The following is a 22364-nucleotide window of genomic DNA, read 5'->3' as shown; positions in this document are numbered from 1 at the left end:
TACCCAGCTAAGCCACCGCATCCTGCACGACAAAGCATCAGCCTTGCTCGACCCAATCTCGCAGAATGTTGTCTCAAGATCTTCAACTTCGCACCTGCTTTGTTCCTTGTAACTGTCAATCAACAACATGCATGGTTACGAGCTCCATCAAAGATCTACTTCCACTCTCGGTGATTATACCCGGCCGTCACTCGAATCGATCGACAGAGAGCACTCTTCATCCCGGCTGATACTGCACGAGAATGACCAGCAGTATGCATCGAATATCTCTGCAGACTCTACGGGCGACATTTCAACATCAACCCGCTTCACGACCAATCCAAAAAAAGATATTGATGCCGAAGTGACAGTGCTCGAGGACTCGATGAGAAAACCCAACACAAACCGGTCCATATTTCGCGACTGGTGGCGAGAGATCTTTTCAATCAGTCTGGCGATCATCTGTACAATCCTTTCGGTAGCGGTATTGTTATACGTGGACAACCGCTCCGCGCATGAGTGGAACTTGCCTGTTCAGCCTAACACATTGATTGCATCTCTCGCCACCTTGGCACGAGCCGCGCTGATTTTTCCGCTTGCCGAATGCATTGGACATCTCAAGTGGACTTATTTCGAGAAGCCAAGAGCGCTTATCTCCCTCCATCTATTTGACTCAGCCAGTAGAGGCCCTATGGGTGCTCTGACATTCTTGTGGAGGGAGCGAATGCACTTGCCTCTCGCTTCTGGAGCGGCTCTTGTCACCATCCTTCTTCTGCTTTTCCAGCCTTTTGCACAGCAAACAATTCAGTTTGCTTCGAGATCCGCACCAATGGCAAATGAAACAGCCCATACGCTTCTGACTCGCGACTTCTCCACGGACAAGTACACGGAACATTCTCCAGGATCTGACCCATGTAAGCCAATCCATATGATTGCAGATGAGAACGTAAAGGTCTCATTCAATCGTATAATATGTGCCTAACACGGTATGCAGTCTATCCAGCGGTAACCTTGGGCCTGTACAAAGCAGCTTTCAAAGAGGCTGCGGATGATTCCAAGAATGCAAAGTGCTCCACCGCATTGTGCGATTACCCCGACCATTATACTCTTGCATTTTGCTCGGCCTGCGAAGAGCAATCGCTAAGTGGCTCAATTTTCGATCTCTTTGAGAACTGTACCTTGGCAGGAACGCCAGACAGAGTTGGAAAGTCTGCCATTCTGGAGTATGTTGACTCACGGATTGGGGAAAAATCATCTAAAGGATCATTCAACTCCACGATCACATGCAAGATTCCTCAGATCTCTCCTATCACGCTATCAATCGATTACAACAGGAGAATGTCCCCAGACCTCAATCTCACACTCCATGTGTTCGACCCAGTAGGCTATTTACCTCGCCAACGCACTTCCTGGGACAAGGGATCCTTTGTCAATTCAACGCTGGAGATTCACAACAAGTTCGTGGGCTCCACCGCACTCACGAACTTTAGCATGAAGTCCTGCAAGTACGAGCCAGGGCATGCCGTTGTGGAGAACAGGAATGTTAGCGTCTTACTCAATGCTACCTGTGTAGACTCCACCACAGACCTGAGCAGCTACTTTGCTGGAAACAAGACGACCCCGCAATTCGGAATGTTCAATGGAACAGTGACGAAATGCTCCTTAAAGCCGTGTGTTAAGCACTTTACTGAGGCGAAAATGTTGGGCAACCGTTTCTCTGCTAATATCACAACAAAACCGACTGTCTTGGGGCCAGAAACTCGAAGCTTTTCCCACAAAACCGACGATGGAGAAGAACTCACCTACAGCTGGCAGTACAGAGCTTTCATATTCCTGGAAGCTTATATTCGGGAAGAATTAGATAACATAGTGTTCTTGTTCGCCCACATGAAGACGATCTCGGGTGGCGGGGACGATACCCCTTCACTCTATGAACGCATTGCCGAGCAGCTGTCAACGCTCATCAAGAGTCCGTCAAACAACCAAATTCAAACCTTGGAAGGAACTGCTTATGGGAGTGAGATATACATACAGGTCCGCTGGCCATGGTTCTTCTTTCCTTTGTTTCTCACCGCAGCGTCAACACTGATCCTGGCACTTAGTATCTGGGACAGCAGTAACAGAGTGTATCTGTTCAAAAATAAGATTCTCGCGGCAATTGCATTTGAGCTGCATGGCTGGAAGCGGGAGGAGTATGACGCAGATGACGATTGGGGGGCGCATAGTATGGGAGAATTCGAGAAGAAGTCAGAACGAATGGTGGCTAAGATGCAGCTGCCCCAGCATGGGGAGAGTGGTTTGAAGTTGCGAAAAGAATAAGGCGTACAGAAAGACTGTATATACATAGAGAAGACAGTGCACAGGCTGCACGGCTGATGAACACGGCTGTTTTGATCATATATCATCATTAAAACGTACACAGAAAGGGAGTTTGAGTGTGTGTAAAGCTTGATACAACAGAGGTGCGGTTTTTGAATACCTTAGCGCGTCGTTTTTCCTTCGAGAAATCAGATTTGACTACATATGAATGCAGAGATGCTGCTCCCAATGAAGCTCGTGTATTACTGAAGGCTTGTCGTCCTTGCAACGTAAATCACGCTGCCTCTTTTATGGCCTTGCCCTTTGTCTTCCCATAAGCGCCACCGGCGATCTTTCGCATCTCCAACGCCCGCTTGTAGGGTGGTGCTGTAGGCGGCTGTACCGGATCCAGACTGACCCTATCTTTGGGAAGCTTGTAAGTGGCATCGGAGTCATACGCTGATAGATCGCCGCACGCCAGGAATGGCGCTATCCACCGCTGTCCGCCTTCCTCCAAATCGTCCTCATCCTCGTCATCTGTGCCAAAGTCCAGTTCGACCGCACCATCTGCCCTCACTGTGCGAGAGACAGTCTTCTCTTCCTTTGGTGCTGAGGTGTCGGTGGGTAGTTGTGTACCCGCGCCCAGTGGTTTGTCCAAACTTGCTTTGAACCCCTCAGGCGGGCAGAATCCTTCGCATACGACGAAGGCCTCGATACTGCTTGCGCGACTACTCCTCGGCTTTGCGACACGGACTCTCTTGAAGACGATCTTGAGCTGCGCGAAGAGCAGGTCGACGTCTTTTCCGCGGAAGATCTTTGCGACGAATTTGCCGCCGGGCTTGAGTACGCACAGCGCCAGGTTGAGCGCTGCCCAGAGCAGCTGGCTCTGTACGTAGATGTCGAGATCGTGAAGACCGGTAACGTCTGGCGCGCCGTCTGAGATTACCAGATCCACGGGGGAAGATGAAGATGCGGAGTTGGGGTCATATGTGTCCGGGTCGAGGGCCTTCAACATGAGTGGAATGGTGGACGGATGTGTGATGTCGGCGCGCATTGTCGTGACGCCGTCGAGCGGACTCATGGGCTGCAGATCGATAGCAACGATCCGTACATTTTCCCTAGGCGTTGGTTGTTGCACAGCCGGGGCAGCGCCGTCTTCCTTCTCTTCCTTATTCAGTCCAAGGACATGTCGCCGTGTTGCTTCCTGCTTCTGCTCCCACCCCGCTCGTCCAAACGTCTCGCCCTTGATCAAAACTCGTGAGAGCACTTGACTCCAGCTCCCGGGTGCAGCGCAGAGATCGACAACTCTTGTGACCCCTTCGAACAGGTTGAATTCCTCATCGATCTGCAGCAGTTTGTACGCTGACCGTGCGCGCCAGCCTTCTTCTTTGGCAAGGCGGTAGTATGCATCCCGCTTATCCTTCGATGACTTGCCCATGCTTCAAACCCTCTTCTCGGTTCTCTGTCTGCTTAGATTTGTCCAGTTTTTGTGATTGAGGATTGACAAAGACCAATTTTTTTCTGTGAGCTTCTCGCCTGCAATGAAGCAGCAAAGTCTGACCAAAGGCCAAAAATGTCACGTATACTTTGTCATACAAGGCGTAGGCCACTTTTCTGTCGCGAAGACCTGGTCGTCATGCGGTAATATCGAGATATTAAGATTCGAGGTGTGAATGTTGGCCCACGTGAGGGGCACCTCCGCGGTGAGGAAAGTGGCCGAGCAAGCGCCGACCCTTCCCAAAAATTTCTGGGAGCAGCAATCAACGCCTGAACATCAGCGTTCACGCCAAATCCAACATGAAGCGCGCGCACAACCCCCCGAAAGCCGCGCACAAGGTGCACAAGCGCCAGAAGCTCGAGAAGGCCACGAAATTTGCCGAGAGCAAGCAGAGACGCCGAGTTCAGTTGAACGACCTAGGATGGAAGACCGTCGGCATGCCAGATCGTTTGGAGGACACCGAAGGCTTCTATGGCCTAGAAGAAATCGACGACGTCGAAGTTCTCAAAGATGCGACGACTGGCAACATAACCTTCCAGACAACCAAGACCGAAGAACAAGTTGCAGAGGATGTTGAAGCTGCCTGGAAGCGCGAGGAAGAGGAAGCTGCGCGCCTCGAGAAGATGATTGGCCAGGAAGGGGTAGAGCTTCCAGTCGAAGACGAAGAAGCAGCAGACGAAGAGCCCGAAGCCAAGAAAACTGCACCTGAGCAGAGTGAGGCGCAAAGCGACAACGAGTCTTTTGCAGGTTTCAGCGACGACGAGCAGCCAGCCACGAACGGCGGCATCGAAATCGAAGACCTCGACCCGAACAGCGCGGTGGAAGATGGGCGGTTGCTGAAAAAGGACCGCCCCGAAAAGCAGGTAGAGAAGCCAAAGACGAAAAAGGAAAAGAAGGCAGAGGCGAAGGCAAAGAGGGAAGCGGAGCGAAAGCTCAAGGACAATACTGCGGCTAACGCTGGGGAGTCCGCTGAAACAAATCCAGACTACGTCGAGGAAGAGGGCGTCGAGGCGACTGAGGACTTCGAGATTTCTGGCGAAGGAGCCTTCGACATTCTGCTGAATCAGCCAATCGACGACGACGAGGTTGATACGTCTGCGTGGGAGGAGCTCGGCTTGTCTGACAAGGTCATCGGCGCACTGGCAGGGCTCAAGTTTTCCAAGCCTAGCAACATTCAAGCTTCGACCATCCCCGAGATCATGGCAGGCAGGGATTTGATCGGTAAAGCTTCGACTGGTTCTGGAAAGACCCTTGCTTTTGGAATCCCTATTATTGAGCGCTACCTGGCCACTCATTCTTCGCCGAAAGACAAGGACTCGAAGACACCGAATGTGCCTACTGCGTTGATTGTGGCGCCAACCCGAGAGCTTGCCCACCAGATCACCGCCCATCTGAACGAACTGTGCGTCAAGGGTGACTTTGTTGCGCCGCATATTGCGACAATCACGGGTGGGCTGTCCGTGCAGAAGCAGCGCCGCCAGCTTGAGAAAGCCGACGTTGTTGTTGGCACACCCGGCCGATTGTGGGAAGTTATCAGCAGCGGCCAAGGTCTTCTGCGCTCTCTTAAGCAGGTCAAGTTTTTGGTCTTGGACGAAGCTGATCGTCTGCTGAGTCAGGGTCATTATCAAGAGCTTGGTGAGATTCTCAAGGTTTTGGACCGAGAAGACGACGAAGCAGATGACGAGACGGAACCGATAGTCGAAGTCGAACGCCAAACACTCGTGTTCTCCGCTACTTTCTCCAAGGGCCTGCAGCAAAAGCTTGCTGGCAAAGTCAAGCATGGAAACGGTACCGGCGACATCCTGAACAAGGCCGATTCCATGGAATACCTTCTCAAGAAGCTCAACTTCCGTGAGGAGCAGCCACGCTACGTCGACGTCAATCCCGAATCGCAGATGGCCAGCAAGCTGCGCGAGGGTCTGATTGAGTGCGCCGGTCCTGAGAAGGATCTCTATCTCTACTCTCTCTTACTCTTCCATCCGAACAAGCGCGCCCTTATCTTCACAAACTCCATTGCGGCCGTCCGCCGGCTAACGCCCTTCCTCACGAACCTCAATCTCCCTGCACTTCCCTTACACTCCAGTATGATTCAAAAAGCGCGTCTCCGCTCTATCGAGCGCTTCAAAGAACGCCCAGGCTCCATTCTTGTAGCTACTGACGTCGCTGCTCGTGGTCTTGATATCCCCAAGGTCGACCTTGTCATTCACTACCACCTGCCGCGCGCCGCAGACACCTACGTGCATCGCTCTGGCCGTACGGCACGTGCTGATGCTTCCGGCTCTAGTATCATCATCTGCGGGCCTGAAGAAGTCGCTGGTGTGCGCCGACTTGTCGCGAAGGTGCACGCGCGTGCTGAGTCAGCCAAGGAGCAGACCAACAAGAAACGCGCATTCTTCATTCGCACATTGGACATCGATCGCCGCATTGTGGGCCGACTCAAGCCGCGTGCAACGCTGTCAAAGAAACTTGCTGACACAGTTATCGCGAAAGAGAAAAAGAACAGCACTGATGATTTGTTCATGCAGGCTGCCGAGGATCTGGGCATCGACTACGACTCAGATGAGTTCGAGAAGGAGGCCAAGGGCAAAAAGGGGCGAGGCGCTGGAAGAAAGAAGAAGGAGAAGAGTGCGAGTGAGATGACAAGAGCAGAGTTTGCTTCAATCAGGCACGAGCTCAAGGGTCTGCTGGCAGAGCGCATCAACACTGGTGTCAGTGCTAGATATCTCACAAGCGGCGGCATCGATGTCGAAGCATTGATGAAGGGCGAGGGGAACACTGGGTTCTTGGGTGCGGTTGACGGGCTGGGTTTCGACGATGATGAGGACGTCAAGCCTGCGCCGGCGCCGGTGGAAGAGGAGTCAGACGAAGAAGACGAAAAGAATGAGGTCAATGATGCGTCTGAAACACCGAAGGCGACGCAGAAACCTAAAGACAAGAAGGCGAGGAAGGAAAAGAAGCGCAAGAGGAATGCGGATGGCACGAAGAAGAAGTGGATTCACCACTGATTGACTTGTTGAGATATCCACACATAGATCATATTCCAAGGCACTGTGTAACACCTACAGTCCTGAAAATCGCCAATGCATACCTGTGAATTGCAAATACCTGACCGAAACAAACTTCATCATGCATTGGATCCCAGGAGCAAACCCCTCCAACACCACACTGTTCCAAAAAGACAATTGTCTTATTCACCAAACATTCCAAGAGCAAGCCAGTACAAAACACAAATCTCCACAAGCACTGACAGTAATTCGAGGATCCACGTAGGAAACCGATAGTCACTTCAGACTGAACGCAACCAAGCCTTCCGCTGGACACAATTCTCATGCACCAGAACCCGACTCACACCACTAGTACGCGTACATCAGCACCGGCAGCACTACCCCCACGCCAAAGAAGTATTTCACCCCCAATAGTAGGAGCGCCGTGAGCACTGCGTGCTCGTTGATGGGGTCGGCATGAACAGCGTCGTTCACAGCATCCACAGCGTTGTTCAGTGGCACATAGAGCCGGCGCTGTAACTTTGCCTCGAGTACAGAGTTTGTGATCTGGAGGTAGAGAATGTGGAGGACGATAGCCACTAGCAGGCTAAATGGTAGAGCACTGCTGTGACGATTGCGAAGATAGAGATAGTATTCTTCGATGTGCGAGATATGAGCGATGAGTGGAGGGTCGTGGTGCAGAACTGTTTGTGGAAGGTGACGAGGAGGTTGTGAAAGTCGTGATAGTCGTGGTAGCTGAGGTAGCTGAGGTAGTTGAGAATAGGCATTGTGGAGGGAAAGTGGTTGATGAGTGGCTAGTTGAATAGCGATAGCTGAGGAGCAGTTGTTGAAAAGTAGTAGTTGAGTAGTAGTGGTTAAGCAGTGGTATTCAAATAGTGTTGAGTGTGCTGTCACTGACAAAGCTTGGGTTGGGCGACCTTTGTACAAACCACAACTGCAAACAAAACTCCATGAAAGGCCAAAGACTGCGGGTGAAAGACAGAAGCGCGGAAGCCAGCAATGAGTGAAACCGGAAACACGATCAGATTTTCCTGGAAGAGCACTGTATTCTGAGCTGTGCATCGCAAGATGATAGCGACGCCCAGGAAAAATCCTTGGGCAACACGAAGCCTGCATAGAGCCTGATGAGGCGACAAAGACGGGCTTTATCAAGCTGGTAAACCCATTCGCCAACCATGTCCATGACAATGACTTGTTTGCATTACAATCGTCCTGGTCTGATCTCTGTACAGATATTCCAAGCGAAGGAAGGTTGAATTATCTTATGAATCTTGTACACCTATATGAGGTGCAACAGACGGATCCACGGATAATAAACAGTCTGAGTATATGAGTGACTGAACCAGTCTGCCCGATCCCAATAGCAGGGCTCCGTACTAATTAACGTGTTCTTATGAAGATTAGACGCTGCGTTTTGGTCGACCGTGAAGGAGAAAGGAAAAGAGACTGTTGTACCCAGTGACCATGCCACGGTCCACCAGCCATTTGGGAACTTTGTGGAATTCAATACAATCCATGTTCAACGCAACCAATAAGATGCAGAGCTACATATCATATATAACTCCGTTCAAGTGCATGAATCTTAAAAGAGAGAGTTTCAATGACTTTGAGGTCATTCACCCTGCTTGCTTTCCCAGGTGATGCTGCGTTCTGCCAAGTAGCAGGTTGCACGTGTCTGGGTGTAGTGCATTACTCCTCGTGTGTTATTGGTGATACGGGTTTCTGGAAAGTAACACTGCTGCATCAGAATACACATGTTACCCACTGATAGCTATAAGTAGGTATGTCCGTGATGATCTCATTGAGACTTTGATGGTCAACGCTAGTCCGAACACTACCTAGCGCACCCTGCACCCTCAAGGATTCGATACTTCGACTACCCGCAGCAATGCTGTGTTTCCCGACATGGAGGACCTACCTGAGGAACTGCTTGCACAGATTGTGTCACACGTTAGTCAACAGCACGGCTTGGCAGGGCTTTGCCGCACGAATCGATGCCTGAACCGTATCGCCACTCCCGTTCTATACGCCCAGTATCAGACTGGCTACGGAAGTCTACCTAGCCGGTATCTATCAACACTCCTCCAACGTCCAGATTTAGCACGTCATGTTAAGTCACTGCGATGGGACTATGGTACGCTTGCAAAACACCGGATGTCCAACTCCGACCTCAACGACATCAAACACTCTCTTCGTGCGTTCGAATACCCCGTCTCGACTATTGCAGGTGGATGCGCAGACGCAATAGAAGAGGCTCGTGGCAATGGCGAATTCACAGATGCTTTCCTCACGACAGCACTTCTATACACACCGAATCTGCAAGAGATTGAAATCATCGACAAATGGTACGGCAACGATATTAGGAGTACACGGCGATGTCTCGATCCCATTCGGATGAGAGTACCTCATGGCTTCCACCACCTCAAGTCAGCGAATGTCACGATGACATGTATGCAGTTCGACGATGTCGTCATCTTGATGCGTTTGCCTTCCCTCAGGCGCCTCCAACTATGCAACTTAGTTGAGCCCGAAGTGCGGTCCCTAGGCCTTGGGATACCTCCACAACCGTTCTCCAACGTTAATGACTTGAGTTTCCGATCCTGTCGCTTGAATTGGAAGTCCGTGGCCTGGATAATGGCGCCATGCAAGACGCTGCGGTGCTTCAGCTTCGTGAGCTTCAACCTTGCGTTGCTGCGACTCTCGACTCCGGAGGACTTACAAGAATTAAAAGGGACACTCGATAAGCAGAAAGAATACCTCGAATATCTAGACATTGAGGTCGATATCCTGGTTTTAAGCGGCGAGGACCATGGTGAACTTGGTACCTTTGCTGAGTATCCGCAGCTCAAGCATCAACGCGTATGGCTAAACCCGTTCAAGCCATTTCGAGAGCTAGGTCTGCTCACACCGTAGTACATTGGAGCTGCAACAGTGTGCTACTTCTTCAATAGCTGAAAATGACGTCATCTGACAAACCACGAATCGAGCACGACATCCCCATAACTCATGTTATCAACGTTCTGCTCTGTTTGCCAGGAAATCAAGAGAGCTTTGCCAAGATGGGATCCTTCACTGTCCGACTACCCCGGCCATTCGTCGACATACCGCGAGTCTCCTTGATGTACCCGCATGCAACGCCCATCCAGCCACTCAAGAACCTTACCACTCATCTTCAAGCCGAATCTAATGCTCCGCGCTCTCTCCCAACCATATGGGTCAAGCACGAAGATACCAATAGTGCGCTGGCTTATGGCGGTAACAAGGTGCGCAAACTCGAATATGTGCTTGCCGATGCTGTCGCCAGGAACGCAACCCACCTCGTGACCGTGGGCGGCGTGCAGAGTAATAGCCAGCGCCAGGTGACCGCAGCAGGGAACAAACTTGGCATGAAGACAGTACTCACGCCAGATCCGAAGATCGGAAACCCGTCGGCGAAGGACCGAGGGGCATACGATAGTGCGGGAAACGTGCAGATCAACAACGTGCTGGGCGCCCAGTGGAAGCCTTCAACACCCGAGGACAAGGAAGAGGCGAACGCACAGGGCGGAGATGGGTTGGCGTACGAAGTTGCGGCTCGGAGGGAGATGGAAAAGATTAAGAGCGAAGGCGGGACACCATACTTCATCCCCTCGGGCGCAAGCTTGCATGCACTGGGCGGCTTGGGGTTCGCACGGTGGGTGTATGAACTGTACGAGCAGGAGAAGGAGCTGGATGTCATGTTCGATGCCATCGTTGTCTCTACGGCAAGCGGCAGCACGCTGGGCGGCATGGTGGCTGGCTTCAAGCTGCTCAGCCCCAGCACAAAACGGCGGCAGCTAGTCGGAATCCAGGCAACAAGCTGCGATGTCACAGAAACTTCAAGACTCGTTATGACATCCGCTAAGAACACGGCGAAGCTTGTGGGCTTGCAGGACGAGGATATCACAGAACAGGATTTTGTACTCGACGCACGTTTCAACGGCGGGGCATACGGTCGTCTTAATGAAGGTACAGCAAACGCCATCAGAATGCTGGCAAGTACAGAAGGGATTCTGACCGACCCTGTCTACACCGGCAAAGCGGTTGCTGGGCTCCTCGGACTTGCAAGAGAAGGCGCGTTCGGCGAGGCGAAGAATGTCTTGTTCGTGCATACTGGCGGAACGCCCGCGTTATCGGCGTATCCATCGCTTCGTTGAGAAAATTGGAAATGTATCAGTATTCACACGTAGGCATTCTGTTCAGCTTCATCGATTGCCGAACTCGACAGATGTCATCTCTACTCTATCCCTTGAGTCTATCGTGGACGAAAGAGAAAGATGTTCTTTTCCTTCTGCATGCGTGCAGTAACATGAGCATTTTCGCTACGTCTATGAGCAGCATATCGATTGGCAGTTTCCAATTCAGCGCTGTTGCGAAGACAAGCATACTGCCCCACCCTCAATCTCAATACTGTGATGATCTTGGATGACTTTCTATGTGACAAAAAGTGGGATGATGAGCTGCAATGAGCCTCATGAGAAAGGCAAAGATGGGAGGCCCTCATTTCGATCTGGGCGTCACGAACTGATCTTGTAGCCGAGATTCCCAGAGTCGGAATACGCATACTCAGAACGAGAGCATCACGGTAGTCGTGGCGAGGCTGGCTGAGTGCGTCGTGAAATGACGATGTTCATGTTGCATGGAGATCGCTACAAGGAAGGGGCGTTCCCGCAAGCGGCTAGCTGATGTCGCTGCTCCCGTAAATCCAGGGCCCCTGCGATTGTGCACCCCTTCGCTTCTACCTTGCGCATTCGGTGATCGATGTAACTTTTGCTTTTGGTTTCGACCATGCCTCCCGCCAATATCAACGTACACATACAGCATGTGGAATGTGGCTTGCGCGCTAGACCTGCCGCCACCGGAGTAAAGATGGTAAAAGTGGAGCCGAGGAGTCCGGACACGGCGGACAGATAAGCGGCTGTTAGAGAGACCGGACCAGCCAGCCCGTCGACTTAGCGGCTGAGCGGTGAAAAGAGAACGGCAAGGACAGCGAACGGACGCTGGTCGTGTGACAAGCAATGGGTCACAGATTGTGAACGGATCGTCGTGACACTATGCACTGTCGTCGCGAAGCAATAAGAACGCGCATCCGCGCTTGCTTTCAAATATCGCTCTCCTCCTCGACTCCCACCTCACATCCGACATCACATGCTCGCGTCATTAGCCCATACGGTTCTTGCTTTATTGGCAATTACACCCCCGGTCTTGGGCTCAAGCAGCAGCGAGCAGGATCAATTTAAGGATGTACAGTGGGACGATGACAACTGGACGATTCGCACACACACCCTAGATCCAGGCCACTACCAGTCGCGCTTGACTCTTGCGAACGGATATTTCGGCATCAATGTTGCTTCCGCAGGGCCGTTCTTCGAAGTCGATGAGCCTGTAGACGGCAATGTTATCTCTGGGTGGCCGCTTTTCAGCCGACGACAAACTTTCTCAACAATTGCAGGCTTCTGGAATAGTCAACCTCGAACAAATGGCACCAACTACCCCTGGCTGTACCAATATGGCTGGGAGAGCTTTGTTGCAGGCATCCCACATTGGAGCGGGCTCCAGGTTGAAGCGAATGGACAGTTGTTGAACGCCTCAGTCGATCCAGAGCACATCTCAGATTATGTTTCTAGTCTTGATGTTAAGGCCGGTATCGCAAGCTGGCGGTACAATTGGAGACCTGGTGGCTCCGGAGAAGCTGTCATCGACGTGGACTATCAGCTTTTTGTCCATAAACTCCACGTCAATAAGGCGGCTGTGAGGCTGCGGCTTGCAGCAACTCACGATGTCAACGTGACGGTGTACGATGTACTAGACGGTGACTGTGCCGTCCGATCGCAATTCGTTGACAAGAAATACGAGGAAGATTCACTGACGATCTGGTCCGCTGTTCAACCCGGGAACATTACCAATGTAACGGCCTACGTCTACTCGACACTGGGCGGTAGCGATTGGGTGGACTTCAGCACCCGCGAGCAGGTCGAGGTAGGTTTCTTCAGTAGCAGCAATGATTCGAGTATCGCACAATCTATACAGGTCGAGCTGATAGCATGGAGGCCAACTGAGGTGAACAAGTTCGTCGGTATTGCATCGACGGATGCCTTCCCTGATCCCCAAGATGTTGCGGAAAGTGCCTCCAAGACCGGTGCTGATGAGGGCTACTACTCGCTGTTACACACTCACATCGAAGAGTGGGAGTCTATACTGAGCCCCGAGACAGTCGACAGTTACTATCTGCAGAACGGTTCACTTCCAGATGACCCAAATATCCAGGAACTCCACATCTTGGCCCGTACGAACCCGTTCTATCTGCTATCGAACATGGTCGGGCCCAATGCTGTCGCTGCAGCTGGTAACAACACCAAGCTGAATGTATACAGCATCCCTGTCTGTGGGTTCGGCTCCGATTGTTATGGAGGCATGATCTTTTGGGACGCAGATGTCTGGATGGCACCAGGCGTTCAAGTTTCTCACCCGCTCCATGCGCAGAACATCATCAATTACAGAGTCGAGCATTTCGAACAAGCGCAAAGGAACGTTGAGACTGCATTCACATCCAGCAAAAACCAGACGGGAAGATTTACTCTTGGCGGTGCAGTGTACCCGTGGACGAGTGGCCGGTTCGGCAACTGTACAGGCACCGGGGCGTGTTTCGACTATGAGTACCATCTCAACGGTGATATCAGCTTGGCTTTTAACAACCACATGATCATCACTGGTGACCAGGAGTACTTCAACGACACCCTGCTGCCAATTTCGAACGCCATTGCGCATTTCTTTGGGCAGGTATTAGATTTCAACGAGACCTCCGCTGCTTTTGAACTCTGGAATGCTACCGATCCTGACGAGTACGCCAACCAAGTCAACAATGCTGGTTATACGACTGCACTAATTCAACGGCATCTTCTTGAGACGAACGAGTTCAATGCCTGGTTCGGGAGGGATACCAATGCCAGCTGGGCGGATATGGCTGCCATGATGCGACTTCCTGTCAACGAGAACGCTGGCATCATCGTGGAGTACTCAGGTATGAATGGTTCAGTACAGGTCAAACAAGCGGATGTTGTTCTGGTCGACGATTTGCTCCATTACCCGAATCCCTACAGTTTGTCCAATCTCGACTACTACGCCGCGAAGCAATCACTTGACGGACCTGCTATGACCTACTCCTCCTTCGCAGTTGTTGCAAACGAAGTTTCTCCCTCTGGGTGTTCGAGTTTCACTTACAACCTCTACTCTGCTGCACCGTATGTGCGGGCCCCTTGGTATCAATACTCGGAGCAGCTGATAGACAATGTGGAAGAGAATGGTGGCACTCATCCTGCGTTCCCTTTCCTCACCGGTATGGGTGGCACCAATCGTGTCGCAATCTTCGGCTATCTAGGCCTGGGCCTTTACTATGACAGATTGGATGTGGACCCATCGCTGCCTCCGCAGATTGAGTATCTAGACTACCGCACATTCTACTGGATGGGACACGGTATCAATGCGACCTCGAACGCGACCCACACAACTCTGGCTCGCCTACCTCAAGGGTTCGCACTCCCCACTGCAAACGCGACCTACTTTGACAAACCTATTCCGGTAACAGTCGGTACTCGCAGCGGCCGTAATGGTTCCTTTCTTGAACTTGGCGACAAACCTCTCGTTATTCCCAATCGTCTGATGGGCGAAACCCTCACCGTAGCTGGTAATCTCTTGCAGTGCGGAGCCATCCTCCCACCGCCGCAAGAAAACAAACCTGGCCAGTTCCCTATCGCCGCAATTGATGGCGCAGCAAGTACAAAGTGGCAGCCTGAGCTCTCCAACATCACCAGTTATCTCACCGTAGACCTGGGTAACTCACACTTCTATCCGGTCAATAAGATCGCAATGGACTGGGGCGAACAGCCACCGGCGCATTTCGAGGTCTTCTTCACCAACTCTTCTTTGCCTCCGTTCTCTGCGCGAGCGATCGGCGATGACATCAGGAACGTTACGGCTGGCCAGGTAGAAATTAGCGCGCCGTGGGACCCTGTGACAGCCTACGAGATAAGGACGTACGTCGGTAATCAGACGAATATCACGTTGAGCAGTAGTGTGTGGAGCGGTCGCTTTGCGCATTTGGGAGTTAGAGGCAACCAATACAGCGAGGAAGCGACTGATGGTGGGACGGTGGCGGAGTGGAACTTGATTCGCGAGATGTAGAGCATATGATGTCGAGTCAATATCCATACGAGAATCTTATTTTCGAAGGTGTACCGAGATCGATCAAGTTGTTGTCGGATGGGAGCAGCCCGCGTAGTGCAGCTGGTTGTTAATTCTACAAACGAATCCAAGCATATTGCAGCAAGGAGGTAGCCAGCAATATCATAGACATTCGAGACCTTTTCTGTCTCGGTGCCAAACATCATCTTTCCCCAGTCAGCGCAATTCAAAGCGAGACCCTAGTGCCCTACATGTATACAAGTTCATAACCAGATGCTATCGTGAGCTCCCAAGGTTTGGTATGGCTTACGCTCCCGTTGGTGTTGGAAGTAACCCTGGCAACCCACCATTCCGGTTGTATCGATGCAGGCTTAGACAAACGAAAGAAGACAACAGAGCATAGATCTTGAAAGGTAGTATAGCTGGCTTCTACACTGTGAAGTTGCATTAACTCGTACGCTCTGTACTTCCCGCCTTACCCACGAAAGCGTGTTCTACCTCTTCTTTGAATCCTACATGTCCTTGTTGTCTGTATAATTCGCAATGATGGAAATGTCCTCCCCCTTCGCTATAGTGTTATGCTCTGATCCAGCGAAAGCATGCTGTAGATGTCACTGCCAATCCATAGCCACGGCAGCCGGTCCAACGTCCTCGAAATTGTCAGACTCGATGCAGCCGTGCCCAATTGGATCGAAACCCTTTCCGGGCTCAGTACGACGGAGATAGAGCCATGTGCAGAACACTGGCTCACTCCCCATCAATTCCAAGCGGTTTCCGACCTTCACCAATCCTCATTTCATTCATTCGCCTCCGATGTGAGGTCAGTAGTGCTTCCAGCCTCAATATCGCTTCATGTGCCGCGTCTTCGTCCTCACGTGCCGTAGTTTCGGGGAGAGGGTTCTGGATGACGGCATTGGTGGTCGAGCTGACGTTTTTTCTGCGCTTTGCCAGCAGGGTGTTTTCGTCATCACTGTCAGCAGATGCTTGTCGAGCCCGCTTGCCTGGGGTGTTTGCAATATCCACCTGCATTGTTGTGTCCTGTCACCATCAGCGAATGTTATGTCAAACTAGCTAAGTTCATACCTGAGCGACAGCGTCACAAGCCTTAAAGATTGCATCTTTAATGTCCTTCTTCTCAGCAACCTCTAGATTCAGCGCTGCGCAAAGAGCATCGTCTTTGCTGATTAGCTGTTTGAGTAGTCGAGATATCTCTGGTGTCTTAGCTATGTCTCCCAGCTTGTCGCGCAAAGTCTCAATCAGAATTCTGTTGTCGCTGTAATTGTGTGACAAGTGTTCGGCATTAGGCTTTGCTCCAGTGATTGTTTGGTTCAGGTTCTGAATGTGTCCTCGGCGCTCCTTGTAGCAGAATACAACTTCCTTGTATCTAGCCTTAAGGATTTGTCCTATAACAGAGGACATGTTTAGAAGAGTAAAATTGAAAAAGGTTAGAGTTTGTTAAAGGGCAAACGCTCAGGGCGGTGTAAAGCTTTTCTAGAGAGATTTTCGCTAAGCAGAGGTGAAGGCGCCTTTTGCTTAGCGCAAAGATCTATCTCTACTCTTCTTTCTCTTTTGTAGCAACCTGCTTCCTTATTTTCTATAGTAAGCGAACTAATACTGCGTGTTCCTCAGCTCTAGACCTGCTACAACATCTATTAGAATGGCGACAAAGGTCTTTGCAAACGTCGGTGTGTGTTCGTGTTAAGCGAATTAGAGACTACATTATACTGACTTAACTATAAAGGCAAGATATCAAAGGACACAGTACTACCTGTACAAGTTGGAGAAGATTACATCATTCAGCTCTCGGTGATTGACGACAGACTGCCCGACGTGAAAGTCATGGACAACAGGTACCAGCTCTTTGACAATGGCCGTCCCACGTGCGCGGTGACATCCGGAGGACACGCCTGGCTATGCAAGTGCAGAATTGCCGGCCATATCTACAATCGGTCAAGTTCAAACTGGTGTGGCTATTGCGGAGAGAAGAAGAGCGCCACCGCCAAAGCCATGGCGTGGGACCTGCCGCCTGGTCGCAAGTTGGCGTGGATTCTCTCGGTTTTGGAGCCGCACGAGCAGACACCCTTCGCGTATGGCTCCAGGCTACCTCTACCCCTCGGCCACAGTCAGAAAGCGGTCAAGCCCAGAGTGGGACACACCAGTGTCCAGAAATCTGGTGTCCTCTTTCTTTTCTTGAGGGCGCTTGGGTTCGATCACGCTTTCTCTTATAGGACATCTGCTATTGCCATGAGATGGCACTCAAAGGATGGCTCAAGCAAGGCCCCGAATGTGCTGGGTCTTCTGGTTGCATCGGGCGAGCTGGTCGAGATCAAAGCTAACGTCAAGGCCAGCGGGGAACAGTGGGCAAAGTTCGATCCGTTTCACGAGGTCGAACTTCAAGAGGCCGAAGCCTACACACATAGCTTTTCTACCGCGAACAACTCCTAGCACATTCTCTTGGAGCAAAGTCACTAGACCTGAGGACAACAAGTACAACGACCACGATATCGACGACACAAGTTTTGTCTAACCCCTATGGCGGGAAATATTACCGCCTCGAGATGCGTCGTAAAAGAATAGAGGACTCGTCGAGAGTTTTTACAAAACATAGGTAGCATTGAAGTTGCTGTGAAATATTGCTACTTTGTGCCTGAGATTAAAGTGACTTACTTCATGCCATTCAATCTTTGATACTTCGGCAAAGTTAGCGCTTGATGTATTGATTGGCAATCTGGATGTCTCGTAATGTTTCGTTGGGTGTTGTCGGCGGCTTCGTGCTGAGTCGAGAATGGACTTCTGCACCCTCATTGGCTGGCGACCCTTGTCGACGCTGTAACCTAATTGACGTCTTACAACATCAATTGATGTTCGACAACAGTTGACTGAGACGTCAACGCGGCTATTTCGAAGCCGATCATGAGTTGAATGTTGAAATGGAGCGTTGGCGTCTCGCCACGAACGTTTGTGTTCGTACATAGACATCCTGTGCGGACTCGACGCTTACTCGAAATGTCACAAACAGTAGGAGCCAAGCAGAAGGATCATTGCAGACATCGGCTCCGATAGTCCATTGGCAGAGCGGATGCGTCACGCCCGTTCCGACATGCAAACAATTTACGGGAGCGCTATGAGAAGTATGATGTTCCTAAACGGGCAAAGCTTATTATGCAAGAGGGCCATGAACAAGAACGACAATCGGCACGATTGGTAACAACGCAAAGTCTGTATCAACAGGTCTGCGGCTGGAGAAATCATAGCACGCTCTACCTATCTCGATTTGCCTTCGTTGATCCGGAACTGACGTGAGGTTTACGCACACGCCCAAGAAACCAAGACTCCGTAACTTGGTCGTTGATTGGTTCGCGGCCTACGGAGCTGTGTACCAGGTCATGTACAGGACTGCTAGCTGTTGTCCAGTACATACTATTGACAGTATTGGTAAGGAACATCGTGGCGTATTCTACGCAAGATGTTGTCCTGTTGATGGATGCCCATCCTCTTCATTGGATCGTGACCTCCAACTGTTCACAAGCCCCAAGGTTGTCGTCTCGCTCAGAGAGAAGGTGGTACAAATGTCTAAGAGCTTTGGAAGATAAGCGCCAGATCTACTCGCCACAAGACCATGACGGTAGCTCGAAAGCCTCAAAATCTGCAGGTCGCCTTCACCCTCGAATTTCCATCTCTTCCAAGCTCTAGCGTCCTGCCCCCAGCAACACACAGAAATGGCGGTGCACAGCAAATGCTTCGACACTAAACTTCTCAGACAATCCAGTGTATAACTGGGATGGTACCGGAGCAGAGCGCAGGAGGAATTATCGTCGGTGATCGGCCGCATTTCAGGCCACTCAGAGACCGCCACGTGGGGTAAGAGCTGTTCGACCTTGGAGCTGGATCGAAACACTGACATGACATTCACTCAGTCCCAGGCACTCTGCTAGGTCCATCCGCCTCTTGTTCATCATAGAAAGATCTGCGACTGCCACGAGAATCATGGTACGATACGAGGAGCACGACACCTGCGACAATAACGAGCGCTGCGATAATCGATGAAGCGAAGGGAAACCTACCACGAGGCGGACTATCTATAAAAGCGAGGGGCATCGTCAACAAAGAACTCGAATTCCTTTATACAGATCAGATGCAGACCGGGGAAGGCAGCGCGGGCTCGCAAGGCGCTTGCGTCTCTCGTTGAGGCACGCGGAATGATGGAATGCAACTCATGTTGCTGAGCAGCGATAGAAAACAGGTGAACTGATAGAGTTGTAGTGCAGTGCAGCTGCAGGCTCAGACGTGTGGTCAAGCGCGGTGCTGTTACCTGGAGCAGAAGGCTGGGTGAGCGTGAGCACGGGCCAATGGTGTTTTCTCGGCCTCCGATGCAAGAGCTGACCAAAGCTGACTAGTGTTATCACGTGCATCTGCGAGCCAGAAAATTACCCCTCGCGTCACGACAACACCTCATCGACCCTCCAAGTCCGCCAACACATATCAGCCGCTACTGTTCCGGATGTTAGCGATCGCTTCTTCACATATTGCTGGCAACCGAGCTTCGAGGAACCGAAAGCGGGACGCCGTCCCTTACCCGCTGGGCCGTGCACGACCACTCTTTTCCTCCATTCGCGGCTACGCGACGTTCACGGATTGGACGGTTTTGGCCCCCCATCAATGGCACAGCGGCTATCGTTGCTAATTGCAGGAATGCAACCAATCACGTAGTTTCGAAACTTTTCGTTCATCAATCATTGAAGTATGAAGTGGAGATACTGAGAATAGCGATCGTAAGCGGTACCGCCCGGCAAGCCCCTTCGTACTTTCCACCAGCCAGTATCAATTTTCACTGTGTCGAACCAACCCAGACGCCGAAAATGAACGGACTCAATCCGAAAAAGAAACAACTCCAGGCCAAACATGAAACTTAGACGCCACGCTTCGACCCGCCACATCAATGTCCGACTTGCTGCAATCTGCGGTTGCGCTCACAGCCAAGCTCGTAGATTTCGTAATCCAGCCCTCGAATCATCTCCAGCGATTTGTCGATCGAAGCACGGAACTTGTTGCCGTCGCGCTGCCAGCGATTGACGCGTTCGACCTCGGCGGCCCGGCGGCGCATCTTGGTGTCGATTTTCTCGCAGAGCTTGCACTTGGTTCCTGTAGGAATCGTTTGCATGATGAGCTTCATGCCACACGTTTCACCGATTCGGTACTCCTTGGCGCAGTGCTGGCGGAAGTGACCCCACTTCCAGTCGCCGCACCCGAACCGATGTTGGTCGTAGAAGCACATGTTTCAAATGGAAGAGCTGGATTGTTTCGAGCTTGCCTATCGTTAGCCTTGTCCCATGGATGTTTGGTTGACAATGCCTGTTGACTTACCTAGCGTCTCGTCGTTTAGACACTTGGTCTCGACAGATGGTCTGTTGGGTTGCTGATAGGGTCAGCTCAGGGGCTTTTGCCAACTCGAATGTCGAATACACACACAAGATGGTTGGACGAGGGAAGATCTCTTTTACAAGTCCTCGGTAGGATGTGGCAGAAAGAGTAGGCACAAGGATGATGGAGTATCAAGAGATGGAAGATGCTCAGAGTTCTCTGTCTTTGACTGGAGGTTCTGTTGACTGCGAGCTGGATGATTCAATTCTCAGGGAGACTACGCCGCTATTTATGCTCTCAGGTGGAGGTTCTCGCCCAATCGTCGACGCACTTCGTTACGGGCCTTTGCCGCTGTCAAACCAGAGAATGATAGCATGGCCTATCCTTCCACCGAACATGGTGGTACCCCACCTGGCTGCGACCAACGATATCGCCACGATCAACGGATACCGCTCATTCTGCCGCTAAAGCACTGCGGAGACGGGCTGCAATGATACCCTAGGCCGTGCCGGCGTTTCCAGCTGCAGAAAGATATCACATTTGCTAAGAGATCACCGCATTGTGGCTCCAAGAACCGCGCGTTCTGGTCCAGTAAACGCGAAAATCCCTCAACTTCCCTGTCCCTGTGTATCAGACGGCGCCCGCGTCCGACCTCGAATGGACTGTATACTTGCAGTTGAAACCATCGAATGTGTAGGAAGGCGGGTATTCGTGAAGCGAGAACGGTCACGTGCCGCGAAAACCATGCTGAGCGATGGACCGACCCACGGACTCTGGCGAGCAAAACAATCATTGGCCAATTGGGATCCTTTGGCTTGCAAATTCAACGTTCCGGAAGCGAACGGGTTTTACGGGCAAGTTCAAGCTACGATCTTTTCCACGTATTCCAAACATGGAGTCCTAGTAGGCTGTTTCCCGGCCATTGGTCAGGCTTCGCGTGCGGAATACTTTCTCTCTTTTCCTGCATCTGCTCGTTTTCAGACTCCCCTGTTGTTTTGTGTTCCGGCAATTCCCCATCTGCGGTCTCTTGAGGTTGGCCCTAGTCTTGCACACTCAATTCCGCTAACCCACGTGTGTAGTCTCATATCCATTCACCAATAGCCCTCGATCGACCCTCGCGTCCACGGAGTAGTCAAGCGGTTTTCCTTGGCTGACACGAAATTCGCCAATCCTCCAAGCACGAGCTCAAGGCAAGCCGGCCAGTCACCTTATCAGACTGTGCTGCAGCGACCGGTCCTGGATATCACATCCGGTCCTTCCACGCCTCCACTCGTACGGCACGCTAGCAATGACCGCATGCATGTTGCATTGCACCGTCGGCAGCCTTTCATTCAGCTGATCAGTCTCCCCACTCAACGGCTCGGTCGTCCCGCGTCCGGCCTATTGTTGACGTGCTAGGCCATGCACGCTGACAGGCATGCTTCTTTTAGATAACAAGATGGCGTGAAGTTTATGCGGCACCTAGCCCGTCATTGCATGTCGAATCAATCATCTGGACCCCGGACAGACACTAGAACCGGCCAAATCATGCCCCATCGGAGATCCTCTGACGTGGCGAGCGCGGTTTGGTTGATCGATGAGGAGAGCATATCCCGAACCTTCACCTCGCCATCAGTCATGGGTGTCACAAATCAATCCGTATTGGCCCCTGCATCTGTTATAGTACTTTCTGTGAGCACCGCGTATCCACAGCCCGCAGAGAACGCGTCACATTTAGTCAGGCTCAGTCTACTGTTGGGCCACTCTCACCGGTAATCAGGCCAGAACTCAAGTCTGCACGCAGGATGTGCCAATGGCTGCCGACATTGCCAATATGGTGGCAATTTGATGCAGCTTTCCCAGCCCGGGAGGCTGCCACATTGTCTGAAAGAGAAACATCTCCATGCGAATACACCAATCACTACTCTTCTGTAGATTGAGATTACATCTCAAGTCGTCGCTCTGACACCACGCATTCAAATCACTGTGATTGTGGTCTTGACGGTCTGCAGCTTGAGATGCTCGGAGTGAGTGTTGTCGTGTCG

The 22364-nt window shown here is 51.5% G+C and overlaps 9 protein-coding genes across 9 annotated transcripts; 5 read left to right on the top strand and 4 right to left on the bottom strand.

Annotated features, from left to right (window-relative positions):
• The first annotated feature begins 171 nt into the window (after positions 1-171).
• Positions 172-2435, top strand: C7974DRAFT_181757 (uncharacterized protein). Its single transcript, XM_046136366.1, has 2 exons — positions 172-893; positions 974-2435. Exons 1-2 carry the CDS (start codon positions 365-367, stop codon positions 2296-2298), a joined length of 1854 nt encoding a protein of 617 aa, XP_045996892.1. The 5' UTR covers positions 172-364; the 3' UTR covers positions 2299-2435.
• C7974DRAFT_181755 (FtsJ-like methyltransferase-domain-containing protein) lies at positions 2436-4002 on the bottom strand. Its single transcript, XM_046136365.1, has one exon. The coding sequence runs from the start codon at positions 3713-3715 to the stop codon at positions 2573-2575; it is 1143 nt and encodes a 380-aa protein (XP_045996891.1). The 5' UTR covers positions 3716-4002; the 3' UTR covers positions 2436-2572.
• A 37-nt stretch (positions 4003-4039) lies between these two features.
• On the top strand, positions 4040-6977 carry C7974DRAFT_393887 (P-loop containing nucleoside triphosphate hydrolase protein). The gene has a single exon (XM_046141826.1). It carries the CDS (start codon positions 4075-4077, stop codon positions 6778-6780), a length of 2706 nt encoding a protein of 901 aa, XP_045996890.1. The 5' UTR covers positions 4040-4074; the 3' UTR covers positions 6781-6977.
• A 151-nt stretch (positions 6978-7128) lies between these two features.
• Positions 7129-7547, bottom strand: C7974DRAFT_412944 (uncharacterized protein; the record flags this gene model as incomplete). The annotated part of the gene is made up of 2 exons (XM_046143690.1): positions 7129-7366; positions 7465-7547. 2 exons carry the CDS (start codon positions 7545-7547, stop codon positions 7129-7131), a joined length of 321 nt encoding a protein of 106 aa, XP_045996889.1.
• A 2352-nt stretch (positions 7548-9899) lies between these two features.
• C7974DRAFT_433814 (1-aminocyclopropane-1-carboxylate deaminase) lies at positions 9900-10955 on the top strand (the record flags this gene model as incomplete). The annotated part of the gene is made up of 1 exon (XM_046144944.1): positions 9900-10955. The coding sequence occupies one exon, from the start codon at positions 9900-9902 to the stop codon at positions 10953-10955; it is 1056 nt and encodes a 351-aa protein (XP_045996888.1).
• A 521-nt stretch (positions 10956-11476) lies between these two features.
• Positions 11477-15174, top strand: C7974DRAFT_181703 (acid trehalase). The gene has a single exon (XM_046136364.1). The coding sequence runs from the start codon at positions 11947-11949 to the stop codon at positions 14977-14979; it is 3033 nt and encodes a 1010-aa protein (XP_045996887.1). The 5' UTR covers positions 11477-11946; the 3' UTR covers positions 14980-15174.
• A 416-nt stretch (positions 15175-15590) lies between these two features.
• On the bottom strand, positions 15591-16398 carry C7974DRAFT_376000 (uncharacterized protein; the record flags this gene model as incomplete). The annotated part of the gene is made up of 3 exons (XM_046140249.1): positions 15591-15769; positions 15855-16017; positions 16063-16398. 3 exons carry the CDS (start codon positions 16396-16398, stop codon positions 15591-15593), a joined length of 678 nt encoding a protein of 225 aa, XP_045996886.1.
• A 238-nt stretch (positions 16399-16636) lies between these two features.
• Positions 16637-17583, top strand: C7974DRAFT_424215 (uncharacterized protein; the record flags this gene model as incomplete). The annotated part of the gene is made up of 2 exons (XM_046144415.1): positions 16637-16664; positions 16721-17583. The coding sequence occupies 2 exons, from the start codon at positions 16637-16639 to the stop codon at positions 17422-17424; spliced, it is 732 nt and encodes a 243-aa protein (XP_045996885.1). The 3' UTR covers positions 17425-17583.
• A 2071-nt stretch (positions 17584-19654) lies between these two features.
• C7974DRAFT_181602 (uncharacterized protein) lies at positions 19655-20720 on the bottom strand. The gene is made up of 3 exons (XM_046136363.1): positions 20443-20720; positions 20344-20395; positions 19655-20285 (listed from the first exon to the last, which is right to left on the bottom strand). Exon 3 carries the CDS (start codon positions 20252-20254, stop codon positions 19916-19918), a length of 339 nt encoding a protein of 112 aa, XP_045996884.1. The 5' UTR covers positions 20255-20285; positions 20344-20395; positions 20443-20720; the 3' UTR covers positions 19655-19915.
• Between the last annotated feature and the right edge of the window lie 1644 nt (positions 20721-22364).

This window comes from Boeremia exigua (genome assembly GCF_020726555.1).
Source record: "Boeremia exigua strain MPI-SDFR-AT-0100 chromosome Unknown C7974scaffold_6, whole genome shotgun sequence".
Taxonomy (NCBI): Eukaryota; Fungi; Ascomycota; class Dothideomycetes; order Pleosporales; family Didymellaceae; genus Boeremia; species Boeremia exigua.
Note: the sequence above shows the minus strand (reverse complement) of the source record. Positions and strands in the feature narration are given on the sequence as shown.